The sequence below is a fragment of the Scomber japonicus genome, chromosome 13 (genome assembly GCF_027409825.1).
Source record: "Scomber japonicus isolate fScoJap1 chromosome 13, fScoJap1.pri, whole genome shotgun sequence".
NCBI classification, from domain to species: Eukaryota; Metazoa; Chordata; class Actinopteri; order Scombriformes; family Scombridae; genus Scomber; species Scomber japonicus.
The window spans coordinates 20,032,898-20,057,743 of record NC_070590.1 but is presented as its reverse complement, the minus strand read 5'-3'; the positions used below and the strand labels follow the sequence as shown (position 1 = coordinate 20,057,743).

The 24,846-nt window shown below is 40.0% G+C and overlaps 1 protein-coding gene across 1 annotated transcript; it reads left to right on the top strand.

The window, feature by feature from the left end:
- Positions 1 to 1,003: 1,003 nt before the first annotated feature.
- ubash3ba (ubiquitin associated and SH3 domain containing Ba) lies at positions 1,004 to 24,466 on the top strand. The gene is made up of 14 exons (XM_053331638.1): positions 1,004 to 1,755; positions 14,868 to 14,921; positions 15,153 to 15,339; positions 17,161 to 17,359; positions 17,456 to 17,625; positions 17,813 to 18,021; positions 18,631 to 18,775; positions 19,501 to 19,621; positions 19,708 to 19,830; positions 20,757 to 20,849; positions 21,361 to 21,505; positions 21,602 to 21,708; positions 22,046 to 22,155; positions 22,279 to 24,466. The coding sequence occupies exons 1-14, from the start codon at positions 1,628 to 1,630 to the stop codon at positions 22,414 to 22,416; spliced, it is 1,929 nt and encodes a 642-aa protein (XP_053187613.1). The 5' UTR covers positions 1,004 to 1,627; the 3' UTR covers positions 22,417 to 24,466.
- The last annotated feature ends 380 nt before the right edge of the window (positions 24,467 to 24,846 follow it).

The window sequence follows — 24,846 nt, the reverse complement described above, 5'->3', positions numbered from 1 at the left end:
GACTGATGCAGTGAGCCTATTATATCATTCAACACGAAGATACTGCATATATGTATTCCCCTGCATTTAAACTGAGCATGATTCTTTTAATTACAATATTATGAAGCTTTTTCTTTAAATGTGTCCAGAACACCTGAAAGTGTCAGCACAATTAACCCTTTTATTTTAATAGTATGACTTGACAGTTTCCTTTTAGGATGCCTTATAAAACTATCATTGTCACTTAAATCAGTTAAGGGCAATTTAAGGCCAAATTATACAGTAAACCAGTCATTAATGTCACCAAAGACACACTTCAAAGTGCATACATTTCAATGCAATGTAAACATATAAATATTCTTATAATAAATAGTGTCTGTCCAAAATGGTATACTTTACATGAGTCCTGATCTCTAATTACAAAGGAGTGAATGTTTTGTTTATAACTTATAACTTGTGTTTTCCCTTAACACTGCCTAGTTAACATTAAACTGTGAATATGAAGGTAAGCCAGTTGTCCTTACTGGACGCACTCTATAATGACCTGAAGGCAGCATAGACCCCAGACTCTTTAAAACAGAAACCTTTTTATGCAAGAAGGCTTTTTCATCTTAACTCTTATTTTATGTATGCTTTATGTTTGCAATGTTGTAGCAACCTGAGATTCACAGTAAATGAAAATCATAATAAATGATAATTATGGTTGTTATGATCACAGCTACAATAAAAAGCATACTTTTAAATGCAGGAGTGAATTAGAAATGTAATAAACTTCAACTTTCATTTTGAATGAAAAGCGCTGTACAAATTAAAAGTATCATTATTATCATTATTATAATTCATTTATAACAAAGTTTTGCCATATGTCGGTTGCCATGGCAACTGATGATGGCGTGCTATAGCTATCACTGTGCCCACTGCGCATGCGGAGCGTGTCGACGCCCACTCTCTCAGACAGGAAGTGTGACCAACTTTTTCCACCATCCGCCCTTTACCCTCGGCACTTTCCATCATGCCGCCTGGAGTAATCTGATTAATTTGGGCAGGGAACAGTAACAGCAGGCGGCATGTCTGAGCGGGAGGAGCGACTGAGACTCCGCTTTACCCCGCCTGAAACCCGCACTCTGACTCAAACGGTGTACTGTCCCTTTAACTGAAGGGGGCTCTCTCTCTACATATATACAGACTGAACCTCCGCTCACTCAGTACCCATTCATAAATAAGACATCGTGCGGAAAGGAGGCTCAGAGAGTTGCATCTGATTTTTTTAATTCAACACGACCGGATGCGAGCAGGAGCCAGACATGTTCACCTCGGGTCGGGGACTGTGGATCGGGGGCAGCGCTGACTTCCCATGGCTGACCCCCCTGCTGATGGTTTGGACTTTGTGTGCGGGCCGTCAGGAGGCAGCTTGATCCAAGCTCAAACCCGTTGGATGAAACCAAAAAAAAAGAAAAAGAAAAGCTGTTTTCCTCGCAGGGTTTGGTGTTTTTCTACGTGCTTCCGCTTCACCACCCGAGTCATCCTGGTTTAAACAGTCCGTCAGCTTCCATCCCTCCTTTTTTTCCATTTCTTTTTTTTTCTTTTTTAATAAATGAAAATACATCAGAGGAGCTGAGGACCTGACATACCGATGGAGCAGTGAGTTATGGCAGCTAAAGAGGAACTGTATGCCAAAGTGACCCCGCGGAGGCAGCGCCAGACCCGGCCGAGCACCATCAAACATGGGTCCACTCTGGACGTGCTGCTGTCCATGGGCTTCCCCAAGACCAGGGCGTGAGTAACTGCACAGCTGCACTGTCCCAGCACACACACGCACACAAACACACACACAACAGATGTTTACTTAGGTCACTTTTGTGGACATACATACATTTACATTCTTTTCCTGGAGCCTAAACATTATCTCGTGAATCAGCTCCCCCTTTATTTGGGATGCAGCCATCCTCTCCAACTGGCCATCCTCAGATAACTGGTATTTAGTCTGACATGTGTCCCTGAAAATAGGATAGGACACACACACACACTCAGTCACACATCAGCTGTAGTAGAGTAACAACTGCATTTGAGTACCGATATGAAGCAGCGTGAGGGAAAATGATCAGATGAAGTATCTTAAAAGTGTACTTCAGTAAAGTCATGTAGCTTGTGTGAATGTATGTAGTTACAAATGCTACAGAAAAAAACACAAATATGTCCTCATCTTTCTCTCTCTCTCTCTGTGTGTGTGTGTGTGTGTGTGTGCCTGCCTGTCACTGTCAGTGTGTTGTTATGACCCCCTCCCTACCAAAGATGCTGATGAGTACTTCATGGCTCAGGTATTCCACTTGTAGGCTCTTTGGTAGTTTTCAATGAAAACACTGATGGTGGTGTGTGTGTGGGCATTCCAGTGTGCTCCTTGCCCGCCACTTCTTTTCATTCATCTTTGAGAGACGGAGTTGCCAGGAAACAAGCAGCTCCAAGTTGTGAATGTAGTCTGTTGATTATACCATTACATTACAAAAAAAAATATATATGTGTGTAGCCTGTCATTTTGTAGTCTGCTTAAACATAACATCAGTTCAGCAGTTAATAGGTATTGAACGTAATGCTGCAGTGGTTGGTTTTCACAACACTATAGTATATTATTTATTAGAAGCAAACACTGTAGTAACCTTGAATACAGCTTGTGATATGCTCCTGGTGCTCACAGACACTCAATGGTATCAAACTTTTAATTCAAGTTCTGGAAAGCTCAATTTTACGCCTCCTCTCTCTCTGTACAAACTACTCACCTCATCACATAATCTATAATCATAATGTCCCTTCTCATTGTACCTGTTGTCATTGACTCCCACCTTTTTATATAATGATAATTCAAACAGCCTCATTTCACACCAAAGCCTTTCTGTACGTGCAGAGCGCTTCGACTATGTGTCGCCTGCCACGTCACAAAAGAAGTCTGAAATAGTCCGCTTTCAGTTTTTGTCGCTATCTGAACCAGTTTTACTGCACTCCAGAATATAAAACTCTCATCAAGCAAGATTAAGGGTTGAAAATGTAGCAATGACAGTTATCTGAGCTCTGCTAAGTAGGCCGAAAGTGTCAAGCAGTCTTTCTTCTTTTAACTAGACACATCTCTAAAATTTAGCCTTTTTATCCTCTGGCTAAGGTCATCTAGGCTTTCATCGCTGGAGTTCTCTCTTCTCATGCCTAATGAACCACTGCAGACAAAATGAGTGACTGACTGGGTTTGGTTATATTTGCAGACTCACATTTATTATTAATGACTGTCTACTTTGATTTGATCGAGGCCACAAAAGCATAATGGAGCAGCAGAGTCATTCAGCACCATTACCGTCAAGCCTGTCTGGCCTGATGCAGAACGTAACACGGTGTGTGAATAGCCTGAAAGCAGCATAGGTGAGGCCGTGTGATGTATTCTGCACATCACCTTGGGGCATATGAGTTGAAGTGGTTGTGTGAGTTCGGTGTGATTCCTCTCTCTGGAGGTTAACGCACAGTAGTTGTTCAAGCACTAATGTTCAGAATTGCAAGTGCAAATGTCTGTGTGGGGCTGAAAGATGCAGCACATTTCCAATATTTTACTTTGAGAAATATATAATGTGTTTTTAGACAAAAGAAAACCAAAGTTTCTTACATGTTTAACCAGTGGCGTTCACAGACTTTTTGAAGGGCAGGGGCGAAAAGAAAAAAAGGGCACATACGCCACGTTCTCACCACTGAAGAGGGCACATTAGCACGCGTTTTTGCCACCCAAGAGGGCAGTTTTAGTGTGTTTTGCCAACCAGGAAGGCACCGTAGCACGCGTTTTGGCTCCCAAGAAGGCACTTTAGTTCATGTAGTGGCTCCCAAGAAGGCACGTAAGCACACGTTTTTCAACGATAATGCCACGAGGGGGGGGCGACCGCAGCTTAACACTAATGAAATGTTGTATATTAAGTGTGGAAACTGGGTCTCTGTTTGAAAGAGGCTGCTCGAGAGTCATACCTCATACTATGGATATGTGTTTGCTTTATATAATGAGATATAAAAAGAAGTTAGTCTTAACAGTGATGAACAGGTGTTGACAGAGAGAGTCTTCTGTCTTTTATGGCATATTATAGAAGAGTTGGGAGATAATAGTAAAGATGAATATCCTTTGCTTCCCTGATTGGATACAACTGGATATCATTGAAAGTTCTTTGAAAAGCAGTTGTGAAATGCATAAGCTGTACGTGCTGAAGCATACATTCATACATGAAGACACATGTTTGATAAATATTAAAGCTGGAAATGGAGAACAGATGTAATGTCATGAACAAGGGAGCTGATGGTTTATGATTTGACACAGTTGCTGATCTTAAAAAAAACTTTTGGGTTACTTTTTTTTTTTTTTTTAAGGGAAGAAGGATAAAAGCTGACCCAAACAATGTTACAGTGTGATGTGTAAAGATACATTAAACTATAACAGACTGTTAGAAGACATGTACTGCATATAGTCTATGTGGTCTTTCACATTTAGGGAAAGTTTGTTTGACTGAAACCACTTGTCAGTAAATGATAGAATATTATTGATTTCTCTGATGAGGAAGCAAAGCAAATACGCCAAATGCAAATATGTGTTGATTTTGCTATTTTCCTCTGTTGCGCTGCCCTCAAATGGCTGAAAAAATCAATGAATGCAATTTTATTATTGTCTAAACAACAGGAAGGCTAAAAAAAAAAATCCTTCTCTGACTAACCTTCCTTTGCCTGAGATTGGCAGCATTAAGATTTAAATAAAAAACAGACTGATAAATGAATAAGTAAAGAAGACTAAGAAGTTGACCAGATCTTCTATGGGACACTTTTGACTTACTTTTGACTCACTTGTGGCCTGCAGTGCTCACGCAGTTCCGTCCATCCAAATCGTGACACCTACACTTCAGTCGCAGTGAAATATCGAATGTTTGATTTACAGTCTTGGTATCAGACCATTCCACAGATGTTGATAGGAGAGGAAGAAGGAATAATAGGAAAATCACTTATCAGTCATAGCTTCAGGGAACAAGGTCTTCATTGTGTTCAAGGTTTTATTTTCTCGGCCAGTAGGGAGCATGAATCATACACACACACACACACACACACACACACAGAGGGAGAGAGAGAAATATCCCTTATGTTTTAATTGAGGGGGGATTTTCTGCTGAGTCATTCAGCAATTGACTAGCGTAATCAGATACGGACAGCGGGCCCCCGTCCTTGTGCTGATCGTGTCCGATGGTCGGAAGCAGGTTTGGGTAAATGATCCCGTTGGGAATGTGACAGAGCTGCACTGAGTTTCATCATGTTATCTCTCCAGATAACACCCTCTTTCAAGATCCCCAGCAAGAATGTCTTTTAAAAATTCTATCTATTTGGATTTTGAGTTAGCTGCTCAGTGATATCTTCTAGCAAGTTTTATTTAGATACAGCTGTTTTATAAAATCTACTAAATGAGCTTTTATACCTACATCCCCTGTTGATGGTTCAAAATGACATAGCTTTTTTTTTTATCTCAGCAAACTTCTGAAGCTAGATCTGAAGCTAAAGTCCACACACCTGCTGTAACCAGTGTGCCACCTTTGTTATTATTGGTGTCACAGAAAGAGACAGAGTATGTGAACTAGGTGGTATGAAGCCTGGTTGGTTTTTTATATTTCAAAACACACTTTAGGGTATGTGTGCAGTTCTAAATGTCAAGCTTGTGGCCAAAATAATAAGTTGCACACATAGGGTTGTTCACCATCTGAATATGGAGCCCTGAAGAGTCCCCATTCAGGTTGACTGAACACAGGAACCTGAATTACTGGCAGAATAAAATGCTTTATTATTATTTAATATCTTATATTTGAGGAAGTAGAGAGCTGGATTCAACCACATGATTTTCGATAAATTAGGTGCTAATTGGTTAATGAGATGAGAAAACTTGAAATAACCAAAGTAAGTGTCTGCGGCTTCTTCTTGTCCCTTCATGCATGAAGCATGAAGCAACCACAAAGCAGCTGTATACAGTTTTTCTTTGACATGACAGAAATGGAAACACATTTGAATGTGTTGCAGAATGCATGGATGGCATATAACCATCTGCAACTGTGTTTTAGTTAAATTACACTGAAGAATAATGTGACGATTGTAAGCAAGACAAACAGGAAGTTGATGACCAAAATGTAACAGAACAAGGCCTGCAGTGACAGAGAGCGAGGAAGAAAATTAAAGATTTAGAGGCTGTTTTGCTCTGATCTGATACTAACAAGATGTAGAGTCACTGAACCAGAAGAGGAGAACGTTCCCATAAAGCAACACAACATTGTCATGTGATATATTAGACCAGTCACAGATGTTCTCACAGTGGTGCTGGTGTGTGGAAAACTATTGTACTTTGATCTGCAAGCCTGTGCACGATGCCTGAAGACCATATGCTTAATTATTATTTCCAGCTAGTCTTATTTTATTCATGAGAACCTGAAAGTTTAATTCTGTTGATATTATGGCTGTGTTTAATTGCAAGTTGCAGAGAGAGGACTCGCCATTTGGAAAGCATGTGGATACTGAAACACCGGAGACAATTTCAGTGTTTTTTGTTATGTGAAGTCATGTGGAGTGGTGAATTTATTGGCATATTTAGCATACAGTCACTGGGAGAAGCATCCGACATCTCATTTTAAATGGAATACCTGCAGCTAGGATGTTTGGTGAAGAGACCAGGTGTTAAGTCTATCACAGTAACTGACCTAGAGTAGCAACTACCAATTATCTTCTTTATAGATTCATCTCAGGAAATAGTCTGTCAGCAATTACAAAGAGTACAAGATGGAGCCTTCAGAGTCCTAAACAACATATGAGGAGCTGGATCAAGCCGATGTTTGACAGTTTTGCTTGATCAAATGAATCGATTAGCAAAGCTGTTGTGTGACCAGACTGATCCCATGTTGAAGGCCAAGTTAGCTCGATGACAGTCAACCCTTTTGAACAAACAACCCTGCATGTCAGAGGTTTGGTGGTTTGAGGTTTGATATTTCTGATTGTGGTTATAGATTTATACTGAATTAGCTTGAAGCAATCTGCTCTTTGGCATGGTAAATGCTACGTTGTTTGTAGGGCTGCAGCTAATGATTATTTTGACGATCAGTTCATCTTGCAGTTACTTTTTGTATTGATCGGTTAATCGTGTGGTCTATGAAACCCCATGAAATGGTGAAAAAGGTCCATCACAGTTTCCATATTTACCATCACATTAGACTTATAAAAGCAGCAAATCCTCACAAATAATTGGCTGGTCTGGAACTGGAGAATGTTTGGGCTTTTTAAAGGAATCAATACTCAATATAGTCTCCTATTATTTTTCTTTTGATTAACTATTCAATTAATTGACTTACTGTTGCAGCTCTAGTCATTTGCACTGAATCTGATTGTTAAAAAATAAATTGCATTAAATTCAGTTCAAAGGGTTCCATCTTGTTTTATGTTGTAGTTTAGTGAGCTCCAGTTAATAAAACACAGCAGAAATCTAAAGCTCAGCTCTGTTTTGTACTCTTTAATGATAATTCAGTTATACTGTGCTTAACTAAGCAAAGTGACTTCAGCCCCTCCTTATGTCGATGTTCTTTTCGAAAGAAGACTACAAAGCCACCGTGGTTACTGAGCTGTTAGTGCATGTATCACATTTATTTTCACACTGCTGGTTCTGTGAAGCCTGTGAATTTAGTTTTAAAGAGGAAGTCACATGTAGCCTGCTCTCTTACCTACATCAGTTTCATAACTCCTGCTTTCACCATGACAGTTGCATGTATAACTTTGCTCATTTAACATACAACACCCCCCCCCCCCACACACACACTCAAAAAGAAATTAAAAAAACATCACGAGAAAGTGTCTCAGTTTACTTGTGGGCTCCACATAATAATTACAACACATAACTTATGCATACATGTGACACGTCGGTGCCTGCGCGTGCAGCCTGCAAGAACAAACTCTGAGCTTGTATTCAAGACGGCCAAGAGGAAGTCGCCCATTTCCGGAAGTGGCTTGTGACCTTTACTGAGCGATCTGTTCAGAGGTGGTTTGAGGGCTGCTAGAGCAGGAGATTCACATGCAGCTAAGCAGATAAGAAGAAGTTTGTTGCATTGACTATAGCTATCATTCTTTTTCTCGTTAGTGATGGGCTGAAGATTGCAAACCCTAGCCAAAATTACAGATGGGACAGAATAAATGCATTTCTTAATCTTTTGACAGATCACTTTTCAGCTGGTCAGTATGTCCTGAATATCAAATTTCAAAGTAAAAAAAACAAACAGATATTCTTGATTTGGGTGTTGCATAATGTCTAATGCAAGTATGTTTTAAAGGAGATCAGCATGCCTACCAATCATGGCTGTAACTCTCTATAACTTATGCTGTGGGCTTTGTATGACGCATCCTGGGACTGTGATGTGTGAGGCATCACAGTTTTGGCACTTTGCCCTATGTATTTTTAGTGAATCATTTGCTTTGTGCAATTCAACTTTCACAGAAGTAAGCAGCACTAAAAATAACAGTCATGCCACATCAGGCCACTTCATCTTCCGTTTCTGTTTGTTAGAAATGTTGATTATCGTTAGTTCAAACTGATAAGCCTGATGGAGACAAGAACCCAGCAAAGAATATTATCAACATCCTTCACTTACACAAAAAGCCACTCGGTTCATGTAATGGTGTCAATCTCTGACTTTCTCCGTGTGACCCTGTGACGTCTGATCTCTCTTCTGCAGAAATAATGAAGTGAGAAGAAGAGAAGCAGTTCCAGACGCCAGGGATACACAACTAGCTTTGTTAAGACACGTGCCACTGTGAAAGAAAAGCTTTATGAGCGCACAGCACCGAGCGATGGCCCTGTTTGTGACTGTGCTGACCCTAAACACAATGAGGTTTATGGATGTCAAAACACTCCAACTATTTCCCACACAATTAAAGAAACTGTTTGATATTTTGTTGAATATGCTTAGAGTCGATTGATACCATTTATCTTTTCTAGTTAAATATGTAGCTAAAACTGGGAGTTCCCATTGAAAAGTTCTAGTGCAAGCGTCCCACCAGCATGGCAAAAAGTAAAGAGGAACAAAGATAAAAGCAAGAAGGGAGCAAAAGTGAAAGTTTCTAAGGCAAGATTAGAAGATGCATCATCATCACAGTGTTTGCATAGTTCTGGGGAGGCCTCGGTCCCCTTCTGGGGAAATGTTGCATTTTTGACACTAACTTTAGCATTTTGAGAGTGAAACAACATGGTGCAGTCATCATTTCCTAGCTTATGTGAAACAATATATATATATATATGTGTGTGTATATATGTGTATATATATATATATATATATATATATATATATATATATATATATATACTGTATATATATATATATATGTATATATATGTATGTATATGTATATATATGTATGTATATGTATATATGTGTATATATATATATATATATATATATATATATATATATATATATATATATATATATATATATATATATATATATATATATATATATATATATATATATATATATATATATATATATATACACATATATATATATATATATATATATATATATATGTGTATATATATATATATATATATATATATATATATATATATATATATATATATATATGTGTATATATATGTATAGATAGATAGATAGATAGATAGATAGATAGATATACACACAGACAAAATCTAAACTACATTTTAGAGTTCAGGCTCATGCTGGGGATGTTTATTCAAGTTTTGCTAACAGCTCACACTGGGATGTGAAACAATCTTTTCATATCTATGCTGGCTCTTGGAGATCTTGAAGGGTCAAAGGTGGTTTGGGTCAGTGGTCTGGTTTACTGGCCTCTGTAGGAGAAAAGGGGGGTCTTCTCATCTCAGGCTTGCTGTTTGCAGGATGTTGTAAATTTTGCTGATGTCATTCTGGCCGGCATTACTGGGCGGCGTTGGAGAGAGAGCTGGTCTAGCTTGAGGGTTGTACTGTTGAAGCCACCAGAAGACTTTTGTCTACAGCAGGTCATAAACCCAAGTATTGGACAATTTTAAAATTGAATGTAACTCTTTTAAACTTAATGTAAAACCGGTTTATGTAGTTTGATTTAACAAACAAGATTCACTGTGTTAAATATTGAGCTTTAGAGATGATGGCATGGGGATTTTGGATATTTTAAAGGGAACCACAGTAGCTGTTTCCCCCCCACTTGCCAGGCTAAAGGAATTGACCTGCGGCTCTACCTGTGGCATCGTAGTATTTCCCAAAAATGTCAAACTGGATTCAAACTTCATGCTGTTATAACCTTATTCACTCTGATAGGGCGGTCGAAGGTTTATAAAGAGATGTAAGGTACGCTGTTTGGCTCAGCGTGGACTCTTCCAGGCCAGACTGAACATAGGAAAGCACATTTCCTCTGCTGACGGGGCTCTCCTTAGGGTGCAGTCTGGTGCTGGGCAGCAGCAGTGCTCTTGGCTCTGTTAGTGCGATAAGTGGTTAGAGATGTGTGTTTCGCCGTTGGCTTGTAAACAGGAAATGTTCATTTGCCCATAGAGCTGAGTCAGGGAGGGGCCCTTGGGAGCACATAGCTGTGAATGTGTATGTGTGTGTTGAGACAGGGTGACATGGTTTTGTTCTCTTCAGTTCTAGATGCTTACTTTTGGCTGTAATATGCAATTTATTTCTCAGCTAATATGTCACTGTGAAAGCTTTACATGAATCCAAAGAGCCCACACTCATACTGTGAAGAGTGTGATGATTGTCAGATATGATAACTGTCTTCTCTAGTAGCCTGGAAGATGCCCAGGTTTAGAAAAACAGGTCATCTGTAATAAACAGTCCAAAGAATGTTTGCATGCTGTATCTGAAAAACCTGCTGTTTAAAAATGCAACATGTGGACACAAGAACGCAGCACTTTACCATATGTGGCTGAAATGAAAGGCTGCTTGCAATATATGCAAATGAAGCTAAGGTCCTCATCTAATAATGGTCAGTATCATTCATGCAAACAATACTGCTGGTGTGAAGTTATACCTAATTCAGAATGAGCACTCTCCCTCCCATATTTTCGCCTAGCTGTGAACAGGAAATGCAGTTTATAAATAACTTGCTCACTTCTTGCTAAGAGCAAAGGAGAAACCTTCGGGTTATGCAGTTATTGAGGACAGCTTGTCCATGACTGTTTCAATTATGGGTGGAATAGACAGATCAGTTCAGCAAAAAGAAACAGATGGTCCAAATGAAAATGTGTACATGAGGAGATGCTACATGCAGGTCCAAGAGGCAGGAGGTGTGGTCTTATGGGCCAAAACATCGACCAGAGAGAGAAGAGAAAAAGAGAGAAATAGCCTGTAAAACTTTGCCATCTTTGCTAACTTTACTCAGCACTGCTCCATCTCCTGTTGCCTGGCAGTGACTTCAGCCTCCACCACCCTGTTCATCCTATCCAGGATTTGTGTGAGCTGCGCCGTCTGCGGCTCCCTGCCGTGGTCCTGAAGTTGTCACTGATGTCTATCTTGTGCTTTATTTTGCCTGGAGATATGCAAAGCGAACAGAATTGGTGCTGTATGATCCAAAAACACGTTCTTCTGTTTTTATACCGTGTGAAAAAAGACAACCATTTGATCTCATGCAGAGGAGGCAGGTTCAGACTGGAGGCTGCCAATGTAGTATTAAGGCTCTAAACAGGTGTGTTGTACTGAGGGGAATAGTGGGTCTAAATACCCTGGCTCCCAACATGGGGAGAGGCCTACATATGTTATACATTATTTAGTATGTAGGTAGAACCTAGAGCCACCAAATATTATAATTAATGTTTTAATAATGAGTGGAGCCACAATGATGAGTCATTTAAGATAAATTCAATCTCCACAAATGTTAACATTGGTTTTATTGGTCTTCCAGATGCCAGATGTCTTCATGTTTTAACGATGAATTTGTTGTGAATGAGTTGCACAATAACCAAACTCCAAACAATCAAATACAAGGAAGAACAAAAACTTTACGCATGTTAAAACACTGTCCGTGCAGCCAAACTTAAATTCAGGGTTTTGACAGATTTTTATGTGTTGACAGAAACAGTAGAGGGTCTTTCTCGGATGGATTCATTGATGAAAAGCCATATTAGATTACTGCAGCACTGCACGTGAAGCTATTTCTTTACGTTTTACTTTCTTTTCTGAAGATCTTGCTCAAGCTTCAGCTGCAGCCGCTTACGTTACAATCTTAAAGCACACTCGAGTGTTGTGGTTTTTTTTCTGTTATTCGCCCTCCTGTAGAGTGCAACACTATGTCCCACATCAATGAGGGAGAAAGCAACACTGTTCTGTACGTGTTGTTTGACACGGAGTGATTATTTCTGAGGCCTTAAAAGAGCAGATTAAATTTGACTAAACCTCGTAGCAGTAAGACCTTTTTTCTGCTGTTTGGCGTCATGAGGGTTCACTCTCATAAAGTACCACAAAGATAAGAAGCAATCCAATGTTCTTGCCTGGATCGGATTTTGTGATGTCTCAGTCACATCTGCCTGTAATCCCATCGTGCCTTCTGAGAGAAAATCCCCTTCTTTTCCGCCTCCGCACAGCACCAGGTGGAACCTCTGAATAAGACGGCTCGAGCCAACAAATTACTCTCTGTCTTAAACCTTCAACATGCAGTAGTTTATACTGTAGGAATAAAAAAATTGACAATTCACTATGAAAGTTGTTTCCTGTTTAGGGGGGGATGATTTTAATCCAAGTTTTGATTGTACTTCTCTGTCTGTGTAGCTTGTATATAATTCACCCTGCATATATTTGTGTGTGTGTGTGTGCGTGTGCGTGTGTGTGTGTTGCAGTAGATGTGTGTGAGCCATCTGTTACGATGCTGTAGCCTTGGCGTTCCCATCCTGCACGCTGTGCTCTGTCAGGGCATGCTGCCCCAGGGTTTGGGGACTTTGCTGTATCTAGGACCCTCTCAGTGGGACAAATGTAAAAATAGCATATTGAATGTGAACGCTAGAGTGGCACAATGAACGATGTCGACGTGGTCACATATACAGTATGTGAGGCGGCATGTGTATCATACACTGTGAATCAAGTCAAATAGTGGCTGAGTAGATAACGGACGCTCCTGCTCGTCTGTTTGTTCAGTAGATTGTGATTTTTATAATTCAGTAAAGCTGTTCAGAGCAGCAGCAGAGGCTCTGAAATTAGATGAAGGAAGGCCATAGTGTGAAGGTTTTTTCTGGTATCTTATGAATAAGTGTTTAATTCTCATTGACTTGGGAGTATAATGCACATCAGCATCTTAAATGAGATGGGGTCACATGTAGTTTCAAAGGTTAAATGCTTTAGAGACAATGTACAGTAACTCTAAACTCATTTCCTGCTGCTTAATAGTGAAATGAGCTATGTACCCAAACTGCTCTCTTTAATTATTCACAAAGAAACACAGAGGTGTTCCTGGAATGATTCAGCTGTGATTGATATATCAGTCAGCTGATTATTATCGGTTGATATTGGCCAATCTCAGATATATCGGTATTGACATAGATTTGGAAAAATTCAAGTTTAATATGTAAATGTTTTGTCTTATGTTTTTTATAATGTATAATTATAATTTATAATAATTAAATTCCCAGTGAAGTTTACTCTTTCAGTGCACTGAATAACCACATTTGAAGATTACTGCAAAAACTGTTTTATGTATTTAATAATATATCATTATCAAAGTCTTTTTACTCCCTAATATTGGTATCAGCATAACTACATAAAGAAGCTTTACAACTGACACCTCACTGTCTGGAAAACCTGAATTACACTCAAGTACACACTCTCAGTTTCCACTCACGCCTATGATAATCATTCATACACTCATGTAGGAAAGTTAAAGTGGAAAGGATAAGCTAACTGCACATTGTACTAGTTAGTCATGACATGTTTTAGTCATGTACATCGATGATGTGTTGATTGAGTGGCAGATATGATGTTGCCATGAGTAACAGTCACATCTAGATTTCTCTGTGTCAGTTCCTCTTGGAGCTGAAAGAAGCTGCTTGAAAAATCGGTGAATCCCTTCAGAGGCGGCCCGCAATGCCAGAGGTTTTTTATAAAAAGACACTAATTAGATTTTGAGCACTCAAGGGTAAAACAGTCGGCTCTTTTGTTTCAGAAAAAAAGTCGTTAGAAGTCAGAGTTTGTGAAATGACACAGATAAATCCTCTCAGAGGCTTTTCGGAGTCGTGTGTAGACCTCTATTGCAGATGAACTCTGCCTTTTTAATGTGCATTACACTAAAACACAAAGCCTTATCAATGTCACTGTCGTATTTAGGTAGTTATTATTATATTATTCTGAGAAGAGACATAATCTCAATATTCTGGGATTTTGCTGCTACAGAAATAAATTGTTAACCAGGACTGTGAGCTGATATGCTGCCTGAAACCCTCTCCTCTCTAAACCCTCTCCTCTCTAAACCCTCTCCTCCCTGACACAGGGGTCATTATTTAATCATCGACTGAATCACTTTGAATAGAAATATTCTGTTTCACGTTAAGCTCAGTGTGTACAGAATACAGGAATTTGGGCCTTAACCCACTTTATTGACAGAACCACATTTTTCAATATCTTCAAAGCAAAGTCGTATATTTCAATCTATGTTGTACTCTCGCCATCATCGCTGTGTCATGAGGCTCCGGTATGAATAATGAACTCCTGCTATGAATTATTGTGTGCTTGTTGTCATTTCACTGCTCTCTCTGGATGTTTGTTCTTTGTTCTTTGTCACGTGGAGGCGCAGCAATCTCCTCCTAATAAACACAGTCCGGAAGAAAAACTATTGATTTTTCTGACTGTGCTTTGATATCTTTCTCTTTGCAGCTTGAAAGCTCTGGTTTCGACAGGCGGCAAAAACGTCCAGGCAGCTTGTGACTGGTGAGAATAACACACACTTTGACATACATGTTCTTTTATTGCGCCAAAGAATGCAGAACTCTTTTAATGGTGAACATAACATCCACAGCCTTACTGTATAAAGTTGCATTAACAGTACTGCCCTCTGCTGGGCATTGATCGCCCCCCCCCCCCCCCCCCCCCCACACTCTTCTGCTCATCTCCCGCTCTTCACTCATCATCACCTTGGCTCGTCTTTATCTGTCGCTTCAGGCTCTTCTCCCACGTGGACGACCCCTTCCTGGATGACCCTCTGCCCAGAGAGTATGTGTTATATATGAGACCCAGCGGCCCGCTGCTCCAGCAGCTCTCGCACTTCTGGCAGCAGTCTCGTCTCTCCTGTGGCAAGAACAAGGCTCACAACATCTTCCCCCACATCACTCTCTGCCAGTTCTTCATGGTCAGTCTCAGCCTTATTCTGTGTACATGCGTCTTTATATTGTCAGCACCCATGCAGAGGGTGTTATTACTTTAAATACGATCTTATCACAATACTGGAACATCCCAGTGTCATTCTTTAACTCATTTTTATGGGTCTGTTTCTTTAATAAAGTAATGAAATCAGCTTTGCACACAACACACAGTAACATACAGAGTTAGCTTTCATGTCACTTTGCAGCGCTGCACTGTCAACCCCCATATTGTCTCTTTCTTGTCTGTCACATCCCTTTTTTTTTTGTTAGTTCCATCTTGTAACCCATGTTCCTCTTTGTTTGTCTGTGTTTAACCTTTTGCTGTTGGAATGTTTTTATTTAACACCTTCCTCTTTCCATGATAAATTATTTTCACGATCCTTTCACACTTCTTTGTTTTATAAGTCAACTCATGTTGCTTTGACAACTCTCAGTACTGATTCCTATAAGGGGTTTTACAGTACAGAGTGAAATAGGTACTGCTAGTTGACATTAAGTACTGTGTGAGTCACTCTTCATAGAAGTATTCATCATGTCTGACGTAATGACTGTTTAGTTTCCTGTTTTGTCATCTCCACTGACCCCTCTATTCGTAGCAGTATGCTTTTTTTAACTCATTTTTTATTTTCAAATTCAGGACCAGACTTAAAGCATACAACAGTACACTGTCGCCCTGAACACACACCCACTCCCTTCCTCACATTCCCTCCCCAACCCTCCTACATCATCCCTCTACACACCACCATATACACCACATAACCTACTTGTATTGCACGGTAGCGGACAGTGAAAGAAAGATTAATGAAGGTTGCAACCAAATGATAAAAATAGGGATAATAACAGTGAAAACATGAGGAGTAAAAAGATGAGTAAATACAAAGATGAATAAATGAATAGAATGGCTTATAAATAAAGCAGGACACAGCAGGAATAGTCGAATGGTGGTATACAAGCAAACAACAGTTTAATGATCATCTCGGATCAAGTATAATTATACTCTTAACGGGTCTCCATCGTTTAACAAGCATGATGTTTCCATGCAGTACCAATCTTGTAGTTTTTGTGACCAGGTCGTATGAGTAGGGGGATTCGGATCTAGCCAACGATTGCATTTGATAGCTGTGGCAAGTAATATCTGAAGAAGAAGAAGTATGCACCAGTTTTTAAGTGTGGTCTAGTATCACTCCAAATAGTGCTACCATGGGGTCCCTGGGCAAGACAATGCTAAAACCATCCCTGAGCTAGATCATCCCAGCAGTTCTGAAGCTTAGGGCATGCTCAGTATGTATGCACATATTTAACTGACACCTCCCACATGCTCTGCAGCAAGCACCAGATGTAGATGCATCATATTTACACATTCTAAGGAACAAGTTTCCATCTGGGCTCTCCACATATTTGATCTGGTGAGCAGATCTCATTCATTGCAGGTCTCTGTGGGAATTAGTTCCGGTAATTGTGGCTCCTCTTCCTATTTAGTCTTAATATAGTTGGAGTCACTCTTATCAGTTGTTAAAAATGCACCATACATATCAGAGATTGTTTCGCTTGTTGAATTATTAATCAGATTAATCGACAGCCTTTCAACCACCTCAGAAGCTTAAATCTTATTAAGGTTGATACATATAGTGAGTGACTTCAATTTGGCGGCCAAGAAGTATGTTTACACATTAGGGAGAGCCCCCGTCTGTCCTTTGGGAGTTGGAGTGTTTTTATATCTGACCTTTGGTCACTTCCCCTGCCATGAGTATGCATCTCTGATGTAATGACTGTTAAGTTTCTTGCTTTGTCATCTCCGCTGTGCTCAGTGTGCCGATGGGAAGGTGGAGGCTCTGACCGAAGCTCTGCAGACCACCGTGACCAAGTGGAAGGGTCGCATACCCATGCCCCTCCCCCTGGAGCTGTACACCTCCTCGACGTTCATCGGCCTCTTCGTGGAGGAGCAGTTGGCGGAGGTGCTGAAGAGCTTTGCCTCTGATTTTGCCACCGAAGCAGCGGCTAAAGCAGGTTTGAGTCCCCTCTGATCTTTCTTTTTAGACTAAAACCATTACGGTTAAAATAATGTAGAGTGAACATTGCTCTTTTTTACCCCCCTCTGTCCAGATGTTCATGTCGAGCCCCATAAGAAGCAACTTCATGTGACTTTGGCTTACCACTTCCAAGCCAGTCATCTTCCAATTCTGGAGAAGTTGGCCAAAACCGTGGATGTGTCTTCGGGCTGCGACTGGCTGGCTGTGCTCTTCTCCAGGGATATCCGGTTTGCTAATCATGAGGTAGGGGTGCTTCCTTTTGAAATTAGTGCTTCCACTTAACATGTATTTTTCACTTCTGCAGTGGTAGATTTGGCACTTTTCAGTTCAGTTTTTGAAGCTTCGAGTGAAAGAAATTATAATTGATATTCCTTTTTTCACTCCACACTAACACCGTCTAACGCCTGTTTTACCATCTTCTCCCTTGTAGACACTGCAAGTCATGTACCCGTATGTGCCTCAGAATGAAGACGAGCTCGAGTTGGTGCCAGGAGACTTCATCTTCACGTCTACGGTGGAGCAGAGCAGTGCCAGTGAGGGCTGGGTGTACGGCACCTCGCTGGGCACAGGGCTGTCTGGCCTGCTGCCTGAGAACTACGTCAACCGCGCAGATGAGTCTGACACCTGGGTTGTCCATGGGTAAGAAAAACAAGCATCTTACTCATCACTGATGGCCCTCCAAGAATAGCAAGAGAAATAAATGTCACTGGGTGTTATCTTAAGCTGAGAATCCATTAATCCCATCAGTGTACTTCTTTTTACGGTTTTAAGCACAAATCAACCCAAATAAGGGGATGTTTCTTAGCTGGAAAGATTAAAGATATAGAAAAAGAAGAAATGAGTCATCTTCTTGGCCTACTCCTTGACTAACACTGTGACTTGGCTCCTCCGCCCACATTGCTACACTTCATGAGCCACTTGTGTTGTTCTTTTAAAGGGCTTTTTCAGTAGCTGGTGCAGAAGTATAGAATTCCATTCCTCCTTTCATTCATTCTTACCTCTCCATTGATGCTTTCAGGACAAGTTAAAATATATTTTTACATATTTTCTCATACCTTCGTGTCTTCAATGCGGCATGTTGTGTTTATACATAATATTTCTTATTCAGTTTTTCCTTTATTTCTTTGGTTTCTGTGTCTGCACTCCGAAGCAGTTTGGATCTACTTTGTTGTGCCTGAGGCACAATATGAATAAAAAAGTTCAATTTCATGATGATTAAGCACTTCCCTATGTTTGTCTGATCTTCAGGTCTCATTCCATTCTCAACTGTGCCTCGCCGTCTAACACTGGCAGCGCTGTGGCCGGGTTATTATTGGACGGGCAGCTCAGTGACAGTCTACTTGACAGTCTAGTGGAACCTCAACACCTTGCCGGCCTCTGTCCTCCCATGCAGGTACAGAGTTCTTGTATTGTATGAATGAAAAAGTGTTATCTGGCTGCATGCTGACTAGGAATAATTTTGTGCACATGTTTAAAAAAAAAGGTGCCCTTGAGCAAGGCCCTTAACCCAAAAACTGCTCCAGTGGAGCTGCTCAGTGACCAGCAGAGCAGACTGTGGCTGTACTGAGCAGCTTCCATGTATGAATGTGTGTAAGTGTGTGAATGTGATCAGGGCTTTCCTGAAAAACAAACGCTTCCTCTCCTCTTCCTAAACCTAACCAAATGAGTATGTCACGTAGTAAAGTGTGTAGTAAAGACTGCAGATAGATTCTCCTTGAAGCAATGTGAAACATGGATACAAATTCTGGTGATAGTGGGCATGATGGACAGTGTAAGTGGAGAAAACATCATAGCTTCTTGCTTTTGAAGCCCTGAGAGGAAGAAGAGAGCTTCAGGGACATTTGAGTCACATGTTTCCTGTGCGTCATAATTTATTTGCTAAATCTGCTTAATTTCACTTTGTCTTATTTTGCTTTTATGGATGCATCAACTTTTCCACTTCCTCCAAGCATACATTTTTTTCTGCAACATTTTGAGATTTTTTCGTGTGGAATTTCCACTCAGATGTTTTTATACACTAATTCAAAATGCCCATAAAAACAGGTGGATGGAAATGAACCGGTGTTGGCAGGAGCTTGAGATGAGTGGTCTAACTCTTGACTCTAATGCCTCTCTCAGGTGATGAGGCCAGCTGCTCAGTCTTCCCTGTCCAGGATGAGACTGTTTGTGTGCCGCCATGGGGAGAGGATGGATGTGGTGTTTGGGAAACACTGGATCACTCAGTGCTTTGACTCCAAAGGTTAGTATGCAGGAGAGATTGAGACCTTTTTACACTGTATATTGGCCACTTTTGACTCACTTAGGCTCTTGTATGTGTTTGTGTAGGCCGATACATTCGCTCTAATCTCAACATGCCATCCAGCCTGCCAGCCAGAATTGGAGGTCACCGGGACTACGATAAAGATTGTTCAATAACTGTGTTCGGGTCCACTCAGGCCCGTCTTGTAGGTCGGTAATACTATTTATGATTTGTGAAAAGAAGTCAATAATAGCACATTATCTCATTATCTAGCCACATGTCCTTGCTTCTGTCCAGTAAATTATCATCTGCTACTGGGTCCTTTCAAGGCTGTGTGCTCTCACCACAGTTTTTTGTTTTATATTTTTGTTTAAGATTTGTCCCAAAGTATGCTGATGACTCTGTCCTTCAGGTCCAGTCCTTACTGAATTTTTCCAAATATAATATATTGGCTAAGACCAAAGAAATGTTCATTGATTTCTGGAGGAGCCCCCCTCCCACTTACCTTCCACTGTGTGTGATTAAAGATGAGCCAGTGGCAGCAGGATAAGTTCTTGGGCACTGTCCTACATGAGAAGTTTACATTTGATGCAAATACAGCTGCTGTATGTGAAAAGGCAGTTTTTTTTAAGGAAGTTGTGACATTTTTATGTGGACATGACACTAATGAAAATGTTTTATTCTTATCTTGCAAGTAGTTGCAAAATCTTAATCTTAAAAATAGGAACAAATTGTGTTGTAAGATTACTGGTGTTACCCTTAATGGCGTTAAGCACCCATATGAAATGAGGGTCATCTTAAAGACATAGACTATTGTTTTGGACACTTTTATATGTTGAGTTCCAGATGTGTCCATCAGGGTGGAGGTTTAGTTTCCCCAAAGGTAGCACTAATGGATACAGACTGTCCTTTCTTCCATCTGCTGTTGGTTTCTTAAACAAACCATAACCCTGGATGTCATTGCGTCTTTCTTTCTTTTTCCTATGATTCATGGTGACAGTGTAAGAAATACGGATGTTGTGCTGTGTTGTGTATGATATATTGAGTGTATTAATGTTGGACTACTGTCTCAAAAGCAAGTTGCCCCTCGGGGACATGAACGTTTTTTGAACCATTTTGTTTTGGTCTGTCCCAGGTGAAGCCCTGTTGGAAAGCCACACGACAATAGACTTTGTTTATTGCTCTCCGTCTCTTCGCTGCGTCCAGACTGCTCACAACATTCTGCAGGGTAGGAGCTCATCTTCATTCCCTTCATCAATACCCAATACCACAGTCACAGATGCGGTTCTTCATCTTGAATTTTACATGTATATTTAAAAAAGTCACCGCTGCATGATGATGCATTTTTAGCTTCAGTTTTGGGTCAGTAAAGGTTTGGTTCAAATCTCAGTAGGATTTGTGTAGTTATATAAAACTTAAATAATTACAACAAAACTTCTTTGGTACCCAGAGGCATCATTATGAAAAGTGGATAAGAAAAGAAAGATATTTCACAAGACATCTGACCTCTTTCCATCTTCCTGCACCTTCAACTTGCTTTCTTTGAACAAAACTAATTGTCAAAACCTCTGAGTCTTATCTTGCTACTGAGTTTGGACACATAATAGCAACACTATTACTCTCACTGCACCAAGTTCATTCAAAGATATATTTATTTATATATTTCCTGAAAAGTCAAAAAAGAGCAAAAAGACACAATATCTCCTTCTCTGACAGTTTTGTGTTTTGCTCCATGTCAGGTCTCCAGCAGGAAGGAAAGACAAAAATCCGTGTGGAGCCTGGGTTGTTTGAATGGACCAAGTGGGTTTCAGGCACAAGTTTACCCATCTGGATCCCTCCAGCTGAGCTGGCCGCTGCTAACCTGAGTGTGGACACAACATACAGGTACACAACAACACCAGCACTCTATCACCTACACAATGTTATCTGTAAAGCTATGCAGATTGCTCTAATCTCTTCTCTCTGTCCTGTTGTCCCCAGACCTCATATACCCATAAGTAAGTTGGGAGTGCAAGAGTCCTACGACACCTACATCAGCAGGAGCTTCCAAGTGACCCGAGAGATCCTGTCAGAGTGCAAAAGCATGGGTAAAAAGGAAGCCTAAATACACAATACCTTCTGTACTAAGAACCCATTCACTGGCTACAATGGCCACTTTTCAAGATATATTTTAACAACAATGGGATTTGTTGAAACAGGATATACAAAGAAAATGTCTGTGACTCTACTCAAACCTTGAAACTGAGCATTGTGAATAAAAAATAATTACTTTTACTAAGAGCTTTTTTAAAAATCTTCCTGGCACTCTTTTCTCTGTCTGAATATAAAAGTGCATATTATCAACTACTGAGTGTCCCTAAACAGTACAGTGAGCTAATGGTATCTGTGGAATGTGGCTTTCTGGTCTCTACCTCTTTCACACAGGAAACACGGTCCTGATTGTGGCCCATGCTTCCTCCCTGGAGGCCTGCACTCGCCAGATACAGGGCCTCAGCCCCCAAAACTCCAAGGACTTTGTCCAAGTTGTCCGAAAGGTCAGCCTGCTGCTTTAGTAACGTCGCTCCAAATAGTCCGTCCTTCCATTTCTATCCTCTCCTCATCTGTTTCTTTTTTCGTTACATAACATGCACATCTGTCTCCTCTTTGTCTTTGTGCAGATTCCTTACTTGGGATTTTGTGCTTGTGAAGAAATGGGAGAAACAGGGGTTTGGCAGCTGGTCGACCCACCCATCTTGCCTCTTACACATGGACCAAATCACAGTTTCAACTGGAGGGAAATGTTAATGCAAGACTGAGGGATATGCTGTTTGGCTCTCTTATCTTTTGGCAGCCGCAAACTGCAGAAGAAATATTTATTTTTAACCCACACTGCTACAAATCCAGCCAAACGACCAAAAAAACAGCAACAACAAAAAAACATGTCTGGCTTCTGTCAATGAGGTCTTGCAAAAAATGTGCATTCATTGAACAAATGTATTCAGACAAGCTGCTCAGGAATGAGAAAATTCAGTATATGTGAAAAATGAGCGACACTTTGGGCAGCAGTCTGTCGCGATGCCCTCAACGCTCCACTTCTTAGCCCAAAATGTGGAGAAGCCACGAGAAATCTGGATATTTCTTTGATGGTTGCTGATGAATCAGGTTTTATGTCTGAGAAGGTGTCATTTTATGACTGTGTGGCTCCTCCTCAGACAGGAAGGGCTGAAGACTTTGTGCTATCCTGCCTTCTCACACACTGTGACAAGAAATAGATGAGAAAGACTCTACCACAGAAATATTTTTCCACATGTCAGAAGTTATTATTTAACTTGTAGCTACGACCCTCCTGAGAACAAGCACAAAAGAAATGTTGACAATCAGACAGGGGAGAGCTGATCTTCATTGTTTCTGGTGCTGAGGTGGGTTGTTTATTATACCTGTTTTACTCCTGTTAATGTCATATCATTAAGTGGTTCTGCTAAGCTAACATTTATGTTCCCGAATGATTCCTTTCAACCATGATTCACAGGAATTATATGGAGGAAATGCCGTTTTGATAACTACCACTGGAACTGGACAGGCGAGAATGAATATAATCAAAAACACACTGTTGTTTAATTTTCACTTTTGTCAGTTGTTGACTAAAACGTTGTTACCCTGAAACTCTCTGTAAGCTGGACAACCACACAGCTTTTCAAACACTTTTGGTGCATTTTTTCTTTTTGGTTATGTCTGATGATTTCATTGCTTACTGCTTATAGCAATTTTTTTGTTGTTTGACTCAGAAAATCCTATTAATGCTCAAAAAGTCAATAAAGCAAGATTGTGGGGTTATAAAGGCCTGTTCAGCCTGTGCCATGTGTCCATAGCCCTCTTCTTAACTTTGATTGCCAGTGGAAAGGTTGCTCTTAACTTTCTGTCCTGTTTTATATGAGATGCACTGAGGTTGTTTTTCTTAAGGAAATGTTTGGGCATTGCAATACACAAATAACACTGAAATAGTTTTCTTAAAGCATAATGATGGTTCTGCCAATCTTGCAGCAGCATTATTGCAGTGTTGAAGCTGCCATTCGACTGTAAACTGTTGACTCAGCAAAAGTGAGAAACACACCTACCAACTAAGTTTTCTTGACTGTAACTTTTTATCTCGCTGAGCATCAGTTACAGTGTCAGTTACAGTGAGTTTATTTTTTATGTTAATATAAAGAATAATTTAAAAATACTTGTTCTACTCTCTGAATTCTCACTTCATTTAAAGACTTACTTTTGGCAGAAATGGATTCTCAATCTGGATTTTACAATTTTTTTCTTCCACAAAATTATCAATTACAAAATATAAAAATCTTGCGGTTTGCAGAAGAAAATAATCTCTGAGCTAGGGGCAGTTACAGTTCATGCAAATATTTTAAACAAAAACAGGTAGTTTTACAGCCTTTGGAGTAGAGGAATATTAAAATGAATCAGTGCTGTTTAACCTCCTTTGTAAAATTGAAAGATTTAGAGTTATCTCCTAGTATTCCGAAATGTGTTTCCTAAATAAACTGTTCTTCAGTGTGGCTGTTGAAAAAGATACATATGGGACATAATGAGTGATCAGTCTCAGAGGAGCTACAATAAATAAAGTGTACAACTCATATCAATATCCTTTCTGATTTAAAATCATAGGAGAAATCTGACGGAAATTTTCTCCATTTTGTTAATTATCAAGATCTTAAAGTAGGAGCCAGACCTGTTTCCAGCTAACAAAGTACAAGGTCACATACAGAAGTGATTTTCAAACATCTGGCATTTGTATGCTCTTTTAGGCAACAACTAAGGGTTATTCATCAGTTTTTACCATCTCTTACTTCAATGCACTCTCCTGCATCCCTGTAATAACAATAAATTTGAAGTTCCCTGAACAATATATCTGATCATGACATCATCCTTTTAGAAAATTGCCTTGCCTGTTTGCCAACCAGAAGATATTTTCTGCTTGACTTGTAGAAGTACTTATCTTGAAATGTTTAATATAGAGATGATTTGTGGATATTATTAGGAGCGTTAACTGAAATTAAATGAACAGATAAACGAGCCTACACTGAGGCTAAAGTCAACTAACTACCATCATTATTACTGTAGGCATTTTGTGTTTATGTAATTATTGTTATTATTATTATTTTAGATAAGGTAGAAAGTTGTTGCTATTTTCAAGGTTTTGAGTTTGGGTTTTTCAAGGTTTACAGCTCTACAGAGAAGCACCTATA

What these genes read in the sequence shown, in the direction of transcription:
- ubash3ba (XM_053331638.1), top strand. Translation starts at nt 1,628, where the DNA reads ATGGCAGCTAAAGAGGAACTGTATGCCAAAGTGACCCCGCGGAGGCAG. An exon ending in GTCCAGGCAGCTTGTGACTG is followed by an intron (nt 14,922 to 15,152) that starts GTGAGAATAACA and finishes CTGTCGCTTCAG; the next exon opens with GCTCTTCTCCCACGTGGACG. An exon ending in CTCTCTGCCAGTTCTTCATG is followed by an intron (nt 15,340 to 17,160) that starts GTCAGTCTCAGC and finishes CGCTGTGCTCAG; the next exon opens with TGTGCCGATGGGAAGGTGGA.